We start from the raw sequence: 17,586 nt of genomic DNA, 5'->3' as shown, positions 1-17,586 counted from the left end.
CCAGCCCAGACAGAAAAGGCTATAAGTCTCTTCTCTCCAATTAACCATCAGAAAACTGAAGCGGTGCTGTGGCTCAAGTGGTAGAATCCTAACCTTGAGCAAAAGAAGCTCGGGGAAGCCAGGTGAGGTGGCTCATGCCTATAATCCTAGCTACTCAGGAGGCTGTGATCTGAGGACCGCAGTTCAAAGCCAACCCCGGGAACTAAAGTCTGTCAGACTCTTAGCTCCTATTAGCCACCAGAAAACTGGAAGTGGCGCTGTGGCTGAAGGGGTAGGGTGATAGCCTTGAGCTGAACAGCACAGGGACAGTGCCCCAGGCCCAGAGTTCAAGCCCCATGACCAACGAAGCAGCAGCAGCAGCTCAGGAACAACACCTAGACCCTGAGTTCAAGCCCCACAACCAACCAAAAAGAAAAAAAGAACCAACTACAACAATGAAACTCAAAACTACCTAAAGATGAAGAGGTGACATAGAAGTGAAGGATGATTCAGAGAAACAACCAGGAAGGCTTATATTCGTTATCTGCTACTGCAACCATAACCAATTTATCCTAACACTTAGTTGCTTTAAAGGGCAAACGTTTGTTGTTTTTCTGTAATGGCGATTCAGGATTGGTGGTGACTGAACTGGAGGTGGGGGGAGCAGGGAAGTGGTTCCTGGCCTTTAGGGTTCAGATCTTGGCCAGAACTTCAGATGACCTGAAGCCATGTTTATCTGGTCTTCCTAAGTCCCACTACTCATCATCAGAAATGAATCACTTAGCCTAGCCACAATAGTTCCTGTCGTAGTGCCTGGAGAATGTAGGGACTCATTTTAGAGCCACCCACTGTGGGGGGGGGGGAGAGAGAGAGAGAGAGAGAGAGAGAGAGAGAGAGAGAGAGAGAGAGAGAGAGAGAGAGAGGAACTCCACAAAGGGGGCTAGGCCTGAGTTCAAGGGTGTATATATAGCCCTAGTCTTTTTTTTTTTTTCCCAGTCCTGGGCTTGAGCTCAGAGTCTGAGCACTGTCCTTGGATTTTCTCAAGGCTAGTACTCTACCACTTGAGCCTCAGCACCAGGTCTTTGTGCATGCTAGGCAAGTACTCTATCACTAGGCCAAATTCCTGCCCCCCCTTTTTTAATTGGTCATGGGGTTTGAACTCAGGGCCTGGGCTCTGTCCTTGTGCCCTTGAGCTCTTCAGAACAACACTTTGAGCCATAGTGCCACTTCCAGTTTTCTGGTGGTTAATTGAAGATAGGAATCTCATGGACTTTCCTGCCCCTGCTGGCTTTGAACTGTGATCCTCAGATCTCAGCCTCCTGAGTAGCTAGGATTACAGGCGTGAGCCACCAGCTTTCAGCAGCAGCCCTCATCTTAACAAAGCCCTGAGTTCAACGATGGAGAGGGTGAGAGGTTCATAAGAAGTACAGTCCAGTGTGGTGGTACACATCCATGTCTCCAGCTACTCTGGAAGCAGAAATAGGAAGATCAAAGCTCAAGGCTTTCCTGGGAAAAAGCAGGAGACTCTGGCAAAAAGAATAAGCTACAAAGTTGGGTGCCAGTGGCTCATGCTTGTAATCCTAGCTACACAGAAGGTTGAGATCTGAGGATTGAGGCTCAAATGCAGCCAGGGATGGAAAAGCCCATGAGGACACTTATCTCCAGTTAACCACCAAAAAGCTGGAAGTGGAGCTCTGGCTCAGGTGGCAGAGTGTTAGCCTTGAGGGAAAGAGCTAAGCAAGAACCTGAGGACCTGAGTTCAAGCTCCAATTCCAACACAAAGGTGAAGAAGAGGAGAAGGAAGAGAGGATGTGAAGAAATTTCTTGACCTTCAGGCCAGACTAGGGACCTCTCTGTGCTTCCTTCATAAACTGAGCCACTTACGGGATAATAATTGCCCATATCTCCCCATTTTGGCAATGTCACGGATAATGAGGCTGCTCTGCTCTTCCCTAGCTCACCAACTTTCCATGGCCCCCAGTCCTCGCAGGGAAAGAAATCCCAGGCTGAAAGCCAGGTCTTAAAGGCACCAGATGTCTTGGCTGCCTCCCCTCTCTCTCTCTGACCCTTCTTTCCTTCCATCCCTTCCCCCCCTTTTTTCTGACAAGGTTTTGTTATGTAGTCCAGGCTTACTTTGAACTTATGATCCTTCTGCCTCAGTTTCCAGGGTTAGGGTACTGTATTTACACGTGTGCACTACCATGCCCATCACAGTTCTCCTTTGTTTCCACACCAGGCCATCTGGGATGAACTAGTGCTTCTATTTGGGGCTCCCTCCTTCCCCCACCTTGCTGCTGGACAAATTCCTACTCAAATATTCATACATTTCAGGAGACCTCCCCTCCAGGAGGCCAGTTAGCAATACCATGAGATAGAAAAGGCCTCCTCTGAGCTCTGATGGCCACCTGGGCCACCTCCATTATGGAGCCCAGACAGACTGGGCTCTGTGCCCAGAGGGGAAAGGGGCGGAGGTGGGCCCAGATGTAGATTTCATGCCTATTTGTCTCGGGTGCTGGGAACAAAGTTTGGGTCATAAGGAACATATGGGGTTCACCCTGCTCCAGCTTTCATCTCCCACCTCCCCAGCTTCTCAGTGGGAGGTGGCAGTGCCAGGGCTCTGCAGCCCTGAGGGTTCTCACAGCCCACTTCTCCTGCCCTCAACTTCCAGCAAAGAAGCTGGAGTGCAGGGTCTCTGGGTGTTTAACTCATGGGGGGTGTGGGCTAAGAAATTCACACAGCCCCTACTGTGTGCCTAACACTGCTAAAGTCGTGCTGTATGTAGATAAACTCATTTCATCCTCCACTTTATCCTAAGGGGCAGAGAGTGGATTCGAATATAGGTGGTATAGCTCTAGATCAAAGTCTCCAAGGGGGGGGGAGGGAATTGGGTACCAAGACATGTGAAAGGGTATCAATGTATGTGAATTAATGCACCTTCTATCTGGCAAATATCATGTAACCCTTTTACTAATTACAATAAAAAATGCAAAAAAAAAAACAAGTCTCCAAGAGCACAACACACAGCCACTTAAAATGTGTCCCACTGGTATAGAACTGATTTGTAATTATTTTTCCAGGCTTCATGCTTAAGAGTGCCTAAACAGGCAAGATCTATCTGTGAACTATATCCCAGCCAAATTTTTAAGTTTGCATCCCCACCCCACCCCCATTTTCATTACACTGGGACTCTTGGCTACTGTTTTGGGGGTAGCGTAGCTCTAGAAATTAAAGTTTGAAGGCTGGTTCCATAGGACATGACCATTACAAAATCTCTGGGGCTCAGTTGTTTTCCTGCACAGCTACTTCAGGATCCTGGCCAAATGAAAGCATCATAACTTAATATGAAGCCCCTTGGGAGCCTCAGTTTCCTTATTTGCTTTGTGGGGAAATCATATTGCTTTTCTAAGATTCCTTTAACATAACCCAGGGGTTATTGAAATTTGAAATTGCCGTTGGTTGTAGATGCAGAGGCCACTTTCTTTTCCATAGGATTTATTGCTTCCTGCCTTTTTACCCAACCCCTCTGGGCCTGTAGATGACCAGTTGCTGAGTAGGAACAGAATTCTTCTCAGCATCAAGTGATGTCAAATCACTCTCCAGCTTCCAGGTGGCTGTTCTCTCAGGAAAGGGTCGATTCACAAGCCTCTTTATTCCTTTCTCAGAGATTATACTGAGGCCTATCACACAGAAAATCCCGAAATCTGGAACTTTCTGGAAATGCTGGACTTTTCTTCGTTAAATTTCCCTCCTTTTCCAGCCACACCCCGCCTCCTGTCTTTTGGCCAATCACCAACCAACACGTCTGACCGGTACTCAGTGACGTCACAGGCGCGCTTGCATCCGATTGGCCAGTAGTTACCTCAGCCTGGCAGTTTTATTCAAGACCAGCTTCATGCGTTCGCTAGAGACTCTGCCAGCATGGATCAAGGACATCAAGGACCTAAATCCTCCCCCTCCCCATTTGACTTTACTGTTGGGGTAATGGCCCGGCTCAAAGTCCAACAATCAAGGGCCCAAAACTCCAACTGGCAGATTGCCGCCTTTCGTTGGCGGCCCCGCCCCGAGCTGGCGCGTGCCGGTGACGTCAGGAGCTCCGCGGCTTCTGATTGGCTCCCTCCCACGCCCTCGGAGAGGTCAACGGCGCGGCTGACCCCGGGCTCCGAAGTTCCTCAGCTTGGGGGGCCCTGCTCCTCTTGAACCTTGGGGTTTGCGGTTGAAGGCCGCAAACCCAGGCAGCCGCCGGCGCGCTCCTCCTGCTGCAGCCGCCGCAGCGGCCGGGCCCAGCGTGGTCTCCAGGGCAGGGCGAGGCCGCGGCGGTCGAGGACGAGGCGCGCGGGGTCCGGGTCTCCGGCCGCACCGCCCAGCAGCAGGTAGTCGGTGCCGGGCCTCAGGCGCAGGCAGCCGCAGGCCAGGTCGGCGCGGGGCACCCAGGCCTCCTGGCTGCCTCGGCGAACCGGCCGTGCCCGCTGCTTGTACACAGCCAGCACGTGGACGGCCAGCCGCCGCCACACTGAGTCCGCCACTGCCTCCTCCACCTCCGCCAGCACCTGCGCGTGTAGAACTGAGGGGAGGGGGGCGTCAGGCCTGGTGGTGAGGCCTTTGGGTACCTCGAGGTCGTCTTCTTGGGAGACTGGCCCACCAGGGATGGTTCAAAGTGCAAGACTTTACCTTGTGAGGGTGAGGGGACTGGAAGTGTGGCCTTGAGACTTGAGGAGGGCGGGAGCCAGGATTAGGAGGGAAAGGTATGTATGATTTTTGGTTTGGGGTCCCAGGATCATGCTTGGGAAGGGCCAGGCAGTGTGATCTTCAGCAGACAGTGGCGGTCACACAGGAAGAGGAGGCTGGTATAAGTTGGATGGGATTTGGAGGGGTCTTATTAGTAGAAACGGATAAAGGAATTAAAGGTGTGGTGGGGGAGCCCCGTGAAAGCCTAGCACCAGTGCTCACACCTGTAATCCTAGCTACTCAAGAGGCCAAGATCTGAGGATCACAGTTAGGTCCCGGAGTGTGACATAGTGGTAGAGTGCCAGCCTAGCATGCATGAAGCCCTGGGTTCAATTCCTTGGTACCACATACACAGAAAAAAACTGGAAATGGTGCTGTGGCTCAAGTGATAGAGCACTAGCCTTGAGAAAACTCGAGGACAGCACTCAGACCCTGAGTTTAAATCCAAGGACTGGCAAAAAGAAAATGTACTCACAACTTGAGGATTACAGTTAGGAGCCAACCTGGACTAGACTGTGAGATTCTTATCATCACTGATCCAGAGCTGGAGCTGTGGCTCAATTGTAGTATACTATCCTTGAGTGAAAGAGCTAAGAGACAGCACCCAGGCTCTAGGTTCAAGCCCCAGTACGGACAAGCACACACACTTTTTCTTTCTCTGTTTTCTGTCTTCTTCTCTCTGTCTCTTTGTCTCTGTCTCTGTCTCTCCCTTTGAAATTTGCAAGTCCAAGAACGTGTGAAGAAGAGACACAAGATTTGTCTTTTCTCTTTTTCTTTTTTTTTGGGGGGGGGGGCAGTCCTGGGACTTGAACTCTGGACTGGACATTGTCCCTGAGCTCTTCAACTCAAGGCTACCACCCTACTCCTTGAGCCTCAGTCCCACTTCCAGTTTTCTGGTGGTTAATTAGAGATAAGAGTCTCAGAGACTCTTATCTGGGCTGGCTTTGAACCGCAATCCTCAGATCTCAGCTTCCTGAGTAGCTAGGATTATAAGCGTAAGTCATTGCGCCTAGTTTAGTACAAGATTTGTCTTTTGTCTTCCATTTGTACTCCTCTAGAATCTAGCACCCTTCTCAGTTAAGATAAGAAAAATAGGCTGACTTGGTGGGGCACAGGTATAATGCCAGCTGCTCAAGAGAAGAGATTAGGAGGGACTTGGTTTCACCACAGCCTGGGCAAAATGTTAGTGAGATCCTTATCTCCCTCAATAAGCTGGACATTAGAGTGTGCTTCTGGTTCCCAGGAATGTGGAAGGTGTAAATAGGCACATTGTGGGTCTAAGACACTCAAGCAAAAACACATGACCCGAAAGCAAAAAAGGATTGGAGATGTGGCTCAAGTGATAAGAGTGCCTGCCTAGACCTTGAGTTCAGATGCTAGTACCTGGAAAGGAAGGAAAGAAGGGAGGAAGGGAAAGACAAACTGACAGGCCAACCAGTGATCAGCAACTCTGAGCCTCCCAGGGGCCCTTCCTCCCCTGCCTCCCCAGGCACTCACCGTACTCTTGCTGGCAGTATCTCCAAAGGCTCATGTGTACTCTGGTGTCTGAGACATTGCAGTAATTTTGACACTGAGGGTCTGTGGGGGTTGGGGTTCGGGCAGACTATAGTAGATCCCTAAAGTCTGGAACATGTGTTCTATCCCACCTATCCTTCTCTCTGCCTCCACAGGCAGCTGGGGATGCCCATAACCTCTGGCCCAGTTGGCCAATTCCCATTCCCTCGTGTTGCCCAGGGATCTCTGTGCCAGCCTCTTACCAGAGCTGGAAGCCCTAGGGGTAGTGGCGAGGGTGGTAGTTGCTTCCGGAATTCCTGTGAGTCCAAATGAAAAACTGAGTCTTACCTTGTCAGCCAGCCCACACCCAACACACAGAATCTAGGTGTCCTGACTCACATGTGTCAGAGTCCCTTGCTTTTCTCTTTCAAGAGCAGCCCCTCTTCTTGTAGTGCCCCCACTTCCTTCCTCCCCAGCCCTCCCTCCCTCCCCACTCAGAGCTACACCCCGCTGGGGGACTCCGCGACTCACGCTGGCAGGGCATCCTGGGGGACCGGCTCTGCTGGTAGCCAGGGCTGCAGCGATTGCATGTCAGGCCTGTGACCCCTAACTTGCAGGAGCACTGACCACTGGTCTGGTTGCAGGTGCCTCCCATTGCTCCAATAGGATGGCACTGACAGGCTAGGCAGGGAGAGGATAGGGTGTGGGGAATCTGGGACCCAGAGGGGCCCTACTAAATGTCCCCCTCCATCACACCCAGGCAGGGGTCCGGGCCAGCCCTCCTCCCTCCGACACAGGGGTCCAGGCCCAGCCCTCCTCCCTCTGACGCAGGGGTCCAGGCTGAGCCTTCCTCCTTCAGACCCTGGAGACTGCCCTGTCTTTCCCTTTGGCCTGGCCTAGGGCAGCACTCACCCCTGCAGGCCTTTCGGCTGGTGATGGGTTGGCTCGGGTCCCTCCAGAAGCCTGGCTGGCAGTAGTGGCAGTGTCTCCCAGCTGTGTGGTGGCGGCACCGCTCACACACACCCCCACTGCGACCTCCTGACAGCCTGAACAGCTCAGCATTGAACCGGCAGCGGCGTGCATGCTGGTTGCAGGAACAGGCTAGGAGTGAATTGGAGAATCAGGGCCAGGGACAAAGCCAGTGAGATACAGCAGGTGCTTGTTGTGCACTGGGGACCCCCTCAGCCTGGCATGGAGTGGATGGTGGGCTCCGGAGTGCGCCAGGTACAATGCAGGGTCGATATAGCTCCCCCTCCCATCTTTACTTTCCAGCTAGGAAAGCGAGGTGCAGGGAGGGGTGGGAGGCAGAATTGGGACCCAGCCTTCTGACTGCACAGCCAGTGCTCTTGCTGCTTCCAGGGAGCACAGTGGCATGGTGCAGTTTCCTGGGACAGCTCTCGGGTCTTTAGAGGCCCTCACTATCCAGAGACCGCCCCCCCCCCAGGGAAATCGATTCTAAAAATTAGCCAGGCACGACAGAGGGACATACTTGTAATCCCAACTACTTGGGAGGCAGAAGCACAAGGATCTGAATTCAAGGCCATTGGGCAGATTAGTGAGACCTTGTCTCCAAAAGGAAACAGGAGGTCAGGGGCTGGTGGCTCATGCCTGTAATCCTAGCTACTCAGAAGGCTGAGATCTGAGGATTGTAGTTAGAGGCCAGCCTGGGCAGGAAAGTCCCTGAGACTCACCCCTGGTAAACTACCAGGAAGGCGGAAGGGAAGCTGTAGTTCACCGTGGTAGAGCGCTAACCTCGAACACAAATGCTCAGGGACAGTATCAGGCCCTGAATTCATGCCACACCCCACAATCAACAACAAAAAAGAAAAAAATAGAAATGAAAGAGCTGGAGACATGGTTCAAATGGTAGAGTGCTAGCCTAGCATGTGCAGATCCCCAGAGCCACACACACACACACACACACGAGTCAATGAGGGGCTGCTCGTGTAAATGGTCCTTACAGCTGGATTTTAGGGCCCTGTGGGACAGACAGACAGGATGCTAAGACAGCCCTTCCTCCCTGTGTCCCCCTTTGTTGGCTGACCACAGGGACCCTTGAGGGGAGAAGCAATGAGACCCCCCCATGTCTGTCCCATCCACCCACCCCCTCAGCCTACACTGCAGGTCTCTCACCCAGGTCATCAGGTCGCATAGTGGCAGCAGCAATCCTCAGAGAGACGGTAGTTCACCCAGGCCCCTGATGAAGCCCACCCCAGCCTTCAGACATGTGAGTCCCCTTGGCCAATGGGGGGGTGAGCTTCCCGAATGGAGACCCTGGGGTCATGGGGACATTGTGGCCTAGGGGGACAATGAAGGTGTGTGTGTGTGTGTGTGTGTGTTGTACTCAGATCCTCTTCTAAGGTCCCAGGCCAGGGTAGAGCAGGAGGTAGGAAGGGGCCATGGGTCTGAAGAGGCCAGGCCCTGGCAGTCCAGGCCAGGATACCCAAAGGGAAGGCAGCACTGAGATTCCTGAGCAGTCCTCCCTCCTGCATCCCTGGAGAAGTCCTCCCTACTCAGCCCTGCAATCCTGTGGAACAGTGCCACCCCCTGCCACCCCTCTCCCTCGATCTCCCCCCACCCCCATCTTGGAGCTTGCCTGCTTCCCTGGGGATGGTAACATGGCAGACACTCTGGGATATGCCAGAAACAGAGGGGCGCGGCTCTGCCTTGAGGGTTCACCCTATTCTGGCCATCCTCCTCTCTGTGGCCTGAGTGCCCAAAAGACAGCACTAGCAGGAGCTGGGCAGGGGTGAAGCAGGGTTCCCAGCCCAGCCATGCCAGGTGCCCAGCAGGCAGGGAGAGGGGGGAAGGGATGGGGCAGAAGAGTGAGGGGCAAGGAGCTAGCAGATCTGGGAGGCAGGAGGGCACCTCAGGGACAAGAACAGGGCAGGATGACTCACGCAGGCAGGGATGGGGGTGCTGGGGTGTGGCTGGCCGCCATGGCCGGTCCCGGTGGGAAGGACGACAGCTCTCGCAGCCCAGGCCTGTGGTGTGGTGGCGGCAGCGGCAGCGAGGGGGCCGGGCTCGGGCAGCACAGCGGGCAGCGTGGCCATGGCATTGACAGCGGCCTCTCACCCCAGCAGCTGCCAGCCCTGCCCAGCCCCCAAACTCCACACGGAGGTATCTGGCTGCCAGCCTGGCCTTTGGGCCTGATGGGGAGCGGAAGGTCACCCTCTCAGGCCCTCCTAGGGCTCCTGGCCAGGTGGGCCTGCGCCACAGTGGCCTCCAGGGGCCACCGGAGGCCCATGCAGAAGACAGGACGAGGGCTGGGGGTGCTGGGGTGCAGAAGCGCAGGCTGACAGCCGTCAAGAGGAAGGGGGCGTCCAGGTCCAGGGTCAGGCTGCCATTGCAGGTGGAGCCGGGGCCGTCCCCTGCAGGGAGGACACAGGCCTGCGGACATGAAGCCGAGACACCTCCGGCCAGCTGTGTCACTGGTGGGAGGCAGAAGCGGGGGCGGCCCCCGGGATGGTAACAAGGGTCCAGGTCTGAGGTGGCCAGGCTCAGCAGGAGCAGGAGGACCAGGGTCACAGGCATGGTTGCAGCCAGGCCAGCACCTGTAGAGGAGGGGTGCTGAGACTCCCTGCTGAGCCCCCGCCCCAGCCCAGCCCCTTCCCAGCCCTGCCTGGCTCCTTGAAGCGAGGAAAATAGTTCCATCTGGGGGGAATTACTGTTTACATAACCCAAAGGGGAAAGAACGCAAGCAAAATTGAGAATTTTGCCTGAACTAATCCAGAGCTTAACACCCCAGAGTTATCCATCAGCATGGAGGGGCAGGGCCCCTGGGGATGGGGGGGTGGGGGGACAGAAGGACCAAAGCAACCAGATGTGGAGACCTAGAGAGGTACAAGGGAGAGACGGACGGACGGACGGACTGGAGCAGGGCTGGTCAGGGGACTAGAGACAGGAGGAGCAGGAATGGATGGCCTGGCAACAGGGACAGAGGTAGCAGAGGCAGGAGGCTGAGACAGCCTGGCCCAGCCCCCAGAGTCCATAGGAAGCTGTAGATCGGATCGTGGGGGCCTGGAGGGACAAGCAGACCCCAAGGGCAGTGAGCAGCCACAGGCGGTGGGGACATCAGAGCCAAGGCGAGTCCCCGGCCCACAGAGATCAGAGTGGAGGCCTTTCCCATGTGTGGCCTAACCTTGTTCTCCACACCCTGGGCACGGAGGAGGATCAGTACCAAACAGCCCCAGAGCCCCCTCCCCAGCCTCCACCTTAACTCTTTCCTGCCCAGGGGCAGATGAGGCAACCAGTGCTAAGGAAGCTGGAGATACTCCAGCTCTGGGGGCAGCGGGGCTCCAAAGGCAAAACTTGGGGTGTGGGGACCCTCCAGTTAGGCTTCTCGGACTTGGTAACTACTTCCGTCCCTCCTGCCACCCAGCCCCTGAGCCTGGGGAGCTGAGTCCCCACAGAGCCATCTGTCTTCAGGTCCTCTGAGCAGATGGGAGAGCAGATGTCGGGGCCCAGTAATGAGGAAGAGGAGACATGGCAAAGCAGGAGAGCACCCTAGGGGACAGACATCCAGACCTCAGGGGACATTAAGAGCCCAGAAGGATCCAGCCTGCAACCTTCCCACCCAGGCCACCCTTGGGCCTTGGGATCTCAGGGCCCAAGATCTCAGGATCTGAATCTGCACCCAGGCTGCTGGTCTGGTGTCCCCACCACATGCTGGTTGTCCCCAGACCATGGGCCTGGTGCCATCCTGTGCCTGTGGTGGCCTGGACTCCTCCTTAGCTCAGCCTTGTTAAGGCTCCAGTTCCCCGCAAAAGAGCACATGGCTCTTCCTGGGTGGTTGGGGACTCCACCTTCTGGCCCTAGGCCCCCAAGAGAACCAGGCTGTGAGTTGCTTGGTGCTCCTGGGGCCTCTACCCTTCTCTCTCCCACTGCGCCACCCAGTCCCAAGCATGGACCAGCCACGGGCCTCTTCTGGGCTGGTGGGAGTCCCCATGCTCATGGCACATGTGTGTGCACGCATACACACGCACATGCACACATACACACACACACACACACGCACTGCCACCCCAGGTGTTGGCCAAACCTGTTCTGAAGAGAGGAGCAAACACAGCATTCATTCCCAGTGTCCAGGAGCCAGAGCCGGCAGCGGCGGCCCGCAGTGGGCGCTCGGTGGGCTTGGGGGAGGGAGCCTGGCTGCTCCTAGGCCCAAGCCAGTGGGGGTTCTGGGCGGGAGCTGAGAACAGAGCCCTCAGAATCCAACACCACCTCCCCCCCTCCCCAGGCCCCTCACCAACGCCGCCACGCTCTCCCCACAGGGACCCCAGCCAGCCCCGCCACCCGAGACTGTGTGGTTGGTGATCGCTGTGGCCCAGCGCAAGCCCTCGGGAGCAGGCTGGCCCAGGAGGCTCCGAGCAGGTAGGAGGGGCTGCCACAAGGTGGGAGTCCTGGGTCTGGGGGTCTCACTCCACCTCTGCATGCCATGCTGTGTGGTAGCTTGGCCTCCGCACGATCTTCTTTGGGCGGAAGTGGACCTGCCCATTTGGGAGGTGTCTCCTCACGGCCCCCTCTCCCGCCGGCCCCTGCCTGCACTCCAGGCCATACTGGAACCTTTGGTCCTCATGGTCAGTTGCTTTAGGGCCCTGGAGACCCTGAAGCCCTGCAGAGGGTTGGGGGCAGGAGACTAATTCACCCCCTCCAGCTCCAGGGCCTCTGGGGACAGGCAGAGCTCAAAGGCCCCTGCCACCAGTGCCTGGAACCTGAATTCCCATGCAAAAACTGTGTCCTTGCCCCCTGTGGAGGCGGGCAGAGCCAGGGCAGGGGGTCACAGAGTCTGCTGCTGTTTGACCTTGAGTACCCCCCCACCCCAGGCTGGTCTTGAGGGCACCCAGGAGCCCACCACTGGGAATCCAAGACCGTGATTTTCATTCAGGGGAACCCTGGGGTGCCAGCATCAAGCAGGAGCAAGGAGCGAGACCTGAAGTGGATTCTACAGGCTGGGAAGTTAACTGCAGGCGAAAGGGTGTAGTGGCCAGAGAGACCTCACCTCAGGGGGGCATGTTGTGTGTGGGAGTGACAGGGTGACAATCCTGGGAGGTTGGTGACACTAATGGATCCAGCAAGGGCAGCAGCACCCCACCCCCACACCACCTTCCATAGACAAAAGGCAGCCGGCAGCTCCAGCCTGAGAGGTTTAGAAGGAAGGTATCAGGCTCTTGGGGGCTTTAGGTTATAGTGGGGCGGGGGAGGGGGGAAGGTAGTGGGAGGGGGGCAGATACCCTGTCAGACTCAGGCAGCAGCTACCAGACTGATGTAACAGTTTGAAGACTGGCTTCCGCTGCTAAGGAAAACCCAGGAGGAAGAGGAGCCCTTCCGCTACGGTTTCCTTTTGTCTCACCTGCAGGACAAGGAGTCCCTCAGCCCTCATCCCCTGGAGGAGCTTGTTTTGTTCTGGATAGGCAGAACAGCTGTGGTGTTTAGCAACTTCCAGACCCTGGGGGGAGCGGTCTGGGCACAGACCAGATCTTAACTGGGGAACAGCACTGGGACTGCACTCAGGGCCACGTGCTTGTTAGGCCAGGGGCTCCCCAGGCACCCAGCCCTTCACCCTCCCCAGGGCAGCCCTCAGGTGGGGCGCAGGGCTTCTGAGGGGTGCTGGCAGGGTCTGTTTTTCCCTTAGACTATATTGGAAGTCCAGAATGGACTCCTGAGCTGCTCTTGGCCTAAAGTAAGTTGGGTTGGCATCCCTCACTCTCCCTCTCTCTTTCTCTCTCCCTCCCTCCCTCCTTCCCCTTTCCCTCTCCCTCCCTTCTCCCAGGGACTGCATCCAGGACCTAGCAAACGCTAGGCAAATACTCTGCCATTTGAGCCACCTTTCTAGCCCCTCCCCTCAGGGCCTGTCTCAGGGCTAGAGCTCTACCACTTGAGCCACAGCACCACTTCTGTTTTTTTTCTATGTATGTGGTATTGTGGAATCCAACTCCCGCCCGAGCACTCTATTGCTCTGCCAAAATTCTGGCCCTGCCCTTTTGTTTTTATTTAGTTTGGGGTTTTGTTTGTTTGTTTGTTTTGTCTGCTATAAGGCCTGGGCAGTCACAGAGACACAGTGAGCTAGGACAGACCTGCAGTCTGATCCTAGCTCTGGGCCACACACAGACCACACACTGCAGGACCCCAAGATCCAGCTAGCTGCTGTGTCCACAGTAAAGCGCATGGGTGTCCCAAGCACGGGCTCAGGCCAGGCGCTGTCCCCTTACCCAGTTGGGGTTGTCCTGTTCCCCCCCCCCAACCAGGCAGGGCCAGCCAGCCCTGGCCCAGCAGCCTCTGCAAACTGCGCTCCGCTGGGCTTGCTGGTGGTTGAAACGGCCGCCAGAGGGAGCACACGAGAGTCCAGTAGCAGATGGCAGCTCGGCTTGGCCTTCACAGCCCCTTGCTCTGCACTCAGCCAGGGGCGGTGCCCAGGATGCCAACACTTTCCCTTATTTGGTTAATCAAGGCAGGGGTGGGCCTGCCAAGATCAAGGGACTGCGTGGTACCTTGGACCCATCCCACCCCTTGATGGCTGGGCAACCCCACTTTACAGAGGGCAGACAAAGGCCCAGCCGCCCCGGCATCGAACCCTCTATAACCACACAGCCTGGCTCTGGGCCTCCTCCATGCTGTGCCTCCTTAAAAAGGGAGAAGAAATTGCCTACCATTTCTTCTGCACTGACTTCCTCCTCTAGCCAGTGTCGAACATGCAGCAGATACACAGAAGACTTGGAGTTTCCCAATACTGGGCTTCAGCCGAAGGTTGAGCCACGCCTCCCAGTTGGGTTTGTTTTGTTTTGCTTTCGTTTTTAGACAGGGTCTCGTGGTGGTTCAGGCCTTCCTTCCCCTTGATCCACCTCTTTCTGCCTGTCCAGGAGCCAGGATAACAGATGTGCATGCACAGTGCCGTGTTCGGGTCCTGTTGCTTGAGAAAGGGCTGTTGAGAACTTTTTGCCCAGGCTGGCCTCAAACCTTGATCCTCCATTTCGTGCACCCGCCCTTCTTAGTTTGGCCAGAGGAGTGGCTGGTTGTAGGTTAACTAGGTCAACAGTGCTGTTTTCAAATATGCAGCCCAAACATGCGTTTGAACAGATTCAGAGAGCTGCACAGCACCCAGCACTGGTCATGTTTTGGGGGTGTCCCCGCAGCATCAGACAGAAAGACCCCCAGAACACCTGTGGTCTTCAGGCTGACCCTGGACGAGTGGGTGGAATTTCAAGTGATGGAGGCCCCCCCACTCCTTGATCACCACGTCCTCTCTCCTCCCGCAGCCATCAACAGATGCAGAGCTGCCTGCCCGCCCCTCTCCTCCTTCTTCTTCCTCGTCCTCATCTTTGTGGTGTCCAGCATCTTCCACTGCCACCAGCGCCTGGCTCTGGTGCCGGGGCCCTGGGCCTACTCAGCCCGCGTGGTCCTGGTCCCCAAGCATCTGCCCGCAGAGGGCATGTTCACCATCAACTCCAAAGGCCGACTGGGGAACCAGATGGGCGAGTACGCCACGCTCTACGCCCTGGCCAAGATGAACGGGCGCCCGGCCTTCATCCCCGCGTCCATGCACAGCGCGCTGGCCCCCATCTTTAGAATCAGCCTCCCGGTGCTGCACAGCTCCACGGAGCGCGGGGTCCGCTGGCAGAACTACCACCTCAACGACTGGATGGAGGAGCGCCACCGGCACATCGCCGGCCGCTACGTGCGCTTCACCGGCTACCCCTGCTCCTGGACCTTCTACCACCACCTGCGCCCTGACATCCTGCGGGAGTTCAGCCTGCACGAGCACGTGCGGGAGGAGGCCCAGGCCTTCCTGCGGGGCCTGCGGGTGCACGGGGGCCGGCCCCGCACCTTCGTCGGGGTGCATGTGCGCAGGGGAGACTACGTCCACGTCATGCCCAAGGTGTGGAAGGGCGTGGTGGCCGATCGCAGCTACCTGCAGCAGGCCATGGACCACTTCCGAGCCCAGTTCGAATCTCCGGTCTTTGTGGTCACCAGCGATGACATGGCCTGGTGCAGGGCCAACATGGAGGCCGCTCCTGGGGACGTGGTGTTTGCGGGCAATGGCCGTCAGGGCTCTCCAGGCAAGGACTTCGCCCTGCTCGTCCAGTGCAACCACACCATCATGACCATTGGAACCTTTGGCTTCTGGGCGGCCTACCTGGCCGGCGGGGATGCTGTCTACCTGGCCAATCACACCCTGCCCAGCTCCCCCTTCCAAGTTGTCTTCAAGCCACAGGCGGCCTTCCTGCCCGAGTGGGTGGGCATCGATGCTGACCTCGGACACACCCGCCACAAGGACCCGTAGTCCCTCAGGATGCCTCGTTGTTCTGTTCTTTCTTTTTTCTGGGTGGTACTTGGGTTTGAACTGAGAGCTCTGCACTCTGCCGCCGTGCCACTTGGGGCTTTCCTTTGTTTATAGGATTCTGCTCTTTTCTTCCTGCTGGCCTCAGAATATGATCCTCCTTCCTCAGCCTCCTGGGTTGCCAGGATTACAAGTGTACCTCACTAACCCTGCCCCACCTCCCCATGTGAAATGTGAATCCAGGTTTGGTCCACTTTGGAGTTGAGTGCTGGTGGACAGATGGCTTTACCTCTGTGTGACCCCTCCTTCCCCGCCCCATAAATGTATGTGTGTGTGAACCCAGCTGTCCCCTACAGCTCCCACCCCGGGAGGCCCGTGTGGGAGCGAATCCTGACCACATCTCCCTTTGCAACCCCCACTTGCTGCACAAACCCAGAGCCAGGCAGGGGCCCAGAGCCTGATCCCAGCCCACCCACCCCACCGTCCTGACCAAAGCGTGCCCTTCCCCACTGCCTGTCACCGCTTGGGGACAGCCCCACCGGGGGCTGTGCTGTAGCTTCACAGAGGGATGAGAGGAGCTCAGGAGGCCTGCATGGCTGGGATTGCAGGCCCAGGTCCTGCTCATTCTTTGGGATGGTGACTCGCCGCCACCTCAGGCCTGGGCTGGCTTTGAATCTTCATGCTCTTGCTCTGACCCCTTCAATCCTCTTCTGCAACTTGCTCCTCCATGCCTTCTGCCCAGAAGGCTGAGCTGGACTATCAGGACATGGCTTCCGGTTGCATCCATGGAATCCAGTCCAGGAACTGACGGGAGCCATCCCCAGTAGGGATGGCTCCACCATCTCACCCATGGGAGCTACCATCTCCTCACATTCCACCACCCTACCAAACCCCAACTGCCTCTCCTCCCGTGTTCCATGTGGGTGTGTTCCCACCGAGTCCCTGCTCATGCACTAGGCTGTCTAAAAGAACCTGAAGCCAGGCACAGGTGCTCACCCCAGTGAGACTCTTATCCAATGAGTCACCAGGAAACTAGCAGGGGCACTATGGATCACGCTGGCCTTGAACCCAGGTTTGGGGCTGAATCCCCAGTTGGGCAGGTAGGAACGCTGCAGCCTCACCCCCAAGAGGCAGAGCCAGGGCCAGTGTGGGAACAGTGGGAACACTGGGGACAGTGTGGAGGAAGATTCTGGAAGGGCCATTCCCGCAGCCTGCCACCTGCAGGTCCCCTTTCAGAAGCCCCATCAGGAAGTGGCTGGCAGCAGGTGCCACGCTGGCTCCAGAGCCAGGTGGAACCCTGTGTGGTACAGCCAGGAAGGGTGCCTAGCTGTGCCCTTCACCCTCTGTGCTGCTCACACCCCAAAAACCAGGAAGCCGCAGCTGCCAAGAACGAAGAACTCTGGTTTCCTACGCAAATATTTACTGAGCTTTCAGCTGAGCCCCAAGTTCTAAAGCCAGGTCTGCAGAGACAGCCATGCCCCGCAGCAGAAGGAAGGAAAAAGATACTTCTGGTCCCTGTGTCTAGCATGAAGATCCCCTGCCTGCTTCTGAGAGTCTAAGTGTGTGTGGGTGTGTGCATGGCCGCCACTCCTGGGGCTTGAACTTAGGACCTTGGCATTGACCCCGCGCCTTTTCCTAATAGTCTCCTGGGATGTGCAGCCTGGGCTTTCTTTGAACTGCAATCCTCAGAGCTCAGTCTCTTGAGAAGCTGGGATGAGAGTCGAGAGGCATCAGCGCCCACTATAGGGGTTGAGTTTTGTCCCAAATTCCCCTGGGCCGATGGGCTCTGTGATAAAGATGGAGGTGAAATTGATGATGGGGTCATTTCTGAAGGGCTCTGGATGGCAGAAGCAGAAATCTGAGAACCTGGCATTTCCCCTCCCCACCCCGGATTGTGTTACTGTGTTGCAGTGGCTCTCCGGAGTAGAGACTGTTGCTTCTGTGTCTTGCTTCTTGATGGTTCTCGGTTTGGGGTTCAGGACCTCACACCTGCTAAGTAGGAACTCTACCACTTGAACTACAGCTCCACCCGTACACCTGATTTTAGGGATTTCTCAGGTAAACGCTGGCGTTTTGCCTAGAGGGGAGACTGTGGCGGCCTCAAGCTTCTG

The 17,586-nt window shown here is 56.4% G+C and overlaps 2 protein-coding genes across 5 annotated transcripts; one reads left to right on the top strand and one right to left on the bottom strand.

The window, feature by feature from the left end:
* Positions 1–4,148: 4,148 nt before the first annotated feature.
* Positions 4,149–6,853, bottom strand: Ntn5 (netrin 5). The gene is made up of 2 exons (XM_090321980.1): positions 6,730–6,853; positions 4,149–4,540 (listed from the first exon to the last, which is right to left on the bottom strand). Exons 1-2 carry the CDS (start codon positions 6,851–6,853, stop codon positions 4,149–4,151), a joined length of 516 nt encoding a protein of 171 aa, XP_090178106.1.
* LOC150043583 (galactoside alpha-(1,2)-fucosyltransferase 2-like) lies at positions 4,205–16,005 on the top strand. Of its 4 annotated transcripts, none has more exons than XM_090322402.1 (4): positions 4,205–4,349; positions 8,336–8,425; positions 11,472–11,571; positions 14,454–16,005. In XM_090322402.1, the coding sequence occupies exons 2-4, from the start codon at positions 8,399–8,401 to the stop codon at positions 15,476–15,478; spliced, it is 1,152 nt and encodes a 383-aa protein (XP_090178528.1). In that variant the 5' UTR covers positions 4,205–4,349; positions 8,336–8,398; the 3' UTR covers positions 15,479–16,005. The 4 variants fall into 4 exon arrangements, with proteins under 4 accessions (XP_090178528.1, XP_090178529.1, XP_090178527.1 ...); XM_090322401.1 differs by having other exon boundaries at positions 4,286–4,349; positions 8,311–8,425; XM_090322403.1 differs by lacking the exon at positions 8,336–8,425.
* The last annotated feature ends 1,581 nt before the right edge of the window (positions 16,006–17,586 follow it).

Source organism: Megascapheus bottae, chromosome 31 (assembly GCF_031878675.1).
Source record: "Megascapheus bottae isolate mThoBot1 chromosome 31, mThoBot2.hap1, whole genome shotgun sequence".
In the NCBI taxonomy this organism is placed as follows: domain Eukaryota; kingdom Metazoa; phylum Chordata; class Mammalia; order Rodentia; family Geomyidae; genus Megascapheus; species Megascapheus bottae.
Note: the sequence above shows the minus strand (reverse complement) of the source record. Positions and strands in the feature narration are given on the sequence as shown.

What these genes read in the sequence shown, in the direction of transcription:
- LOC150043583 (XM_090322400.1), top strand. Translation starts at nt 8,282, where the DNA reads ATGTCTGTCCCATCCACCCACCCCCTCAGCCTACACTGCAGGTCTCTC. An exon ending in CCACCCCAGCCTTCAGACAT is followed by an intron (nt 8,426 to 11,471) that starts GTGAGTCCCCTT and finishes CTCTCCCCACAG; the next exon opens with GGACCCCAGCCAGCCCCGCC. An exon ending in GCCCAGGAGGCTCCGAGCAG is followed by an intron (nt 11,572 to 14,453) that starts GTAGGAGGGGCT and finishes CTCCTCCCGCAG; the next exon opens with CCATCAACAGATGCAGAGCT.
- Ntn5 (XM_090321980.1), bottom strand. Translation starts at nt 6,853, where the DNA reads ATGGGAGGCACCTGCAACCAGACCAGTGGTCAGTGCTCCTGCAAGTTA. An exon ending in CCCCAGGATGCCCTGCCAGC is followed by an intron (nt 4,541 to 6,729) that starts GTGAGTCGCGGA and finishes CCCTCCCCTCAG; the next exon opens with TTCTACACGCGCAGGTGCTG.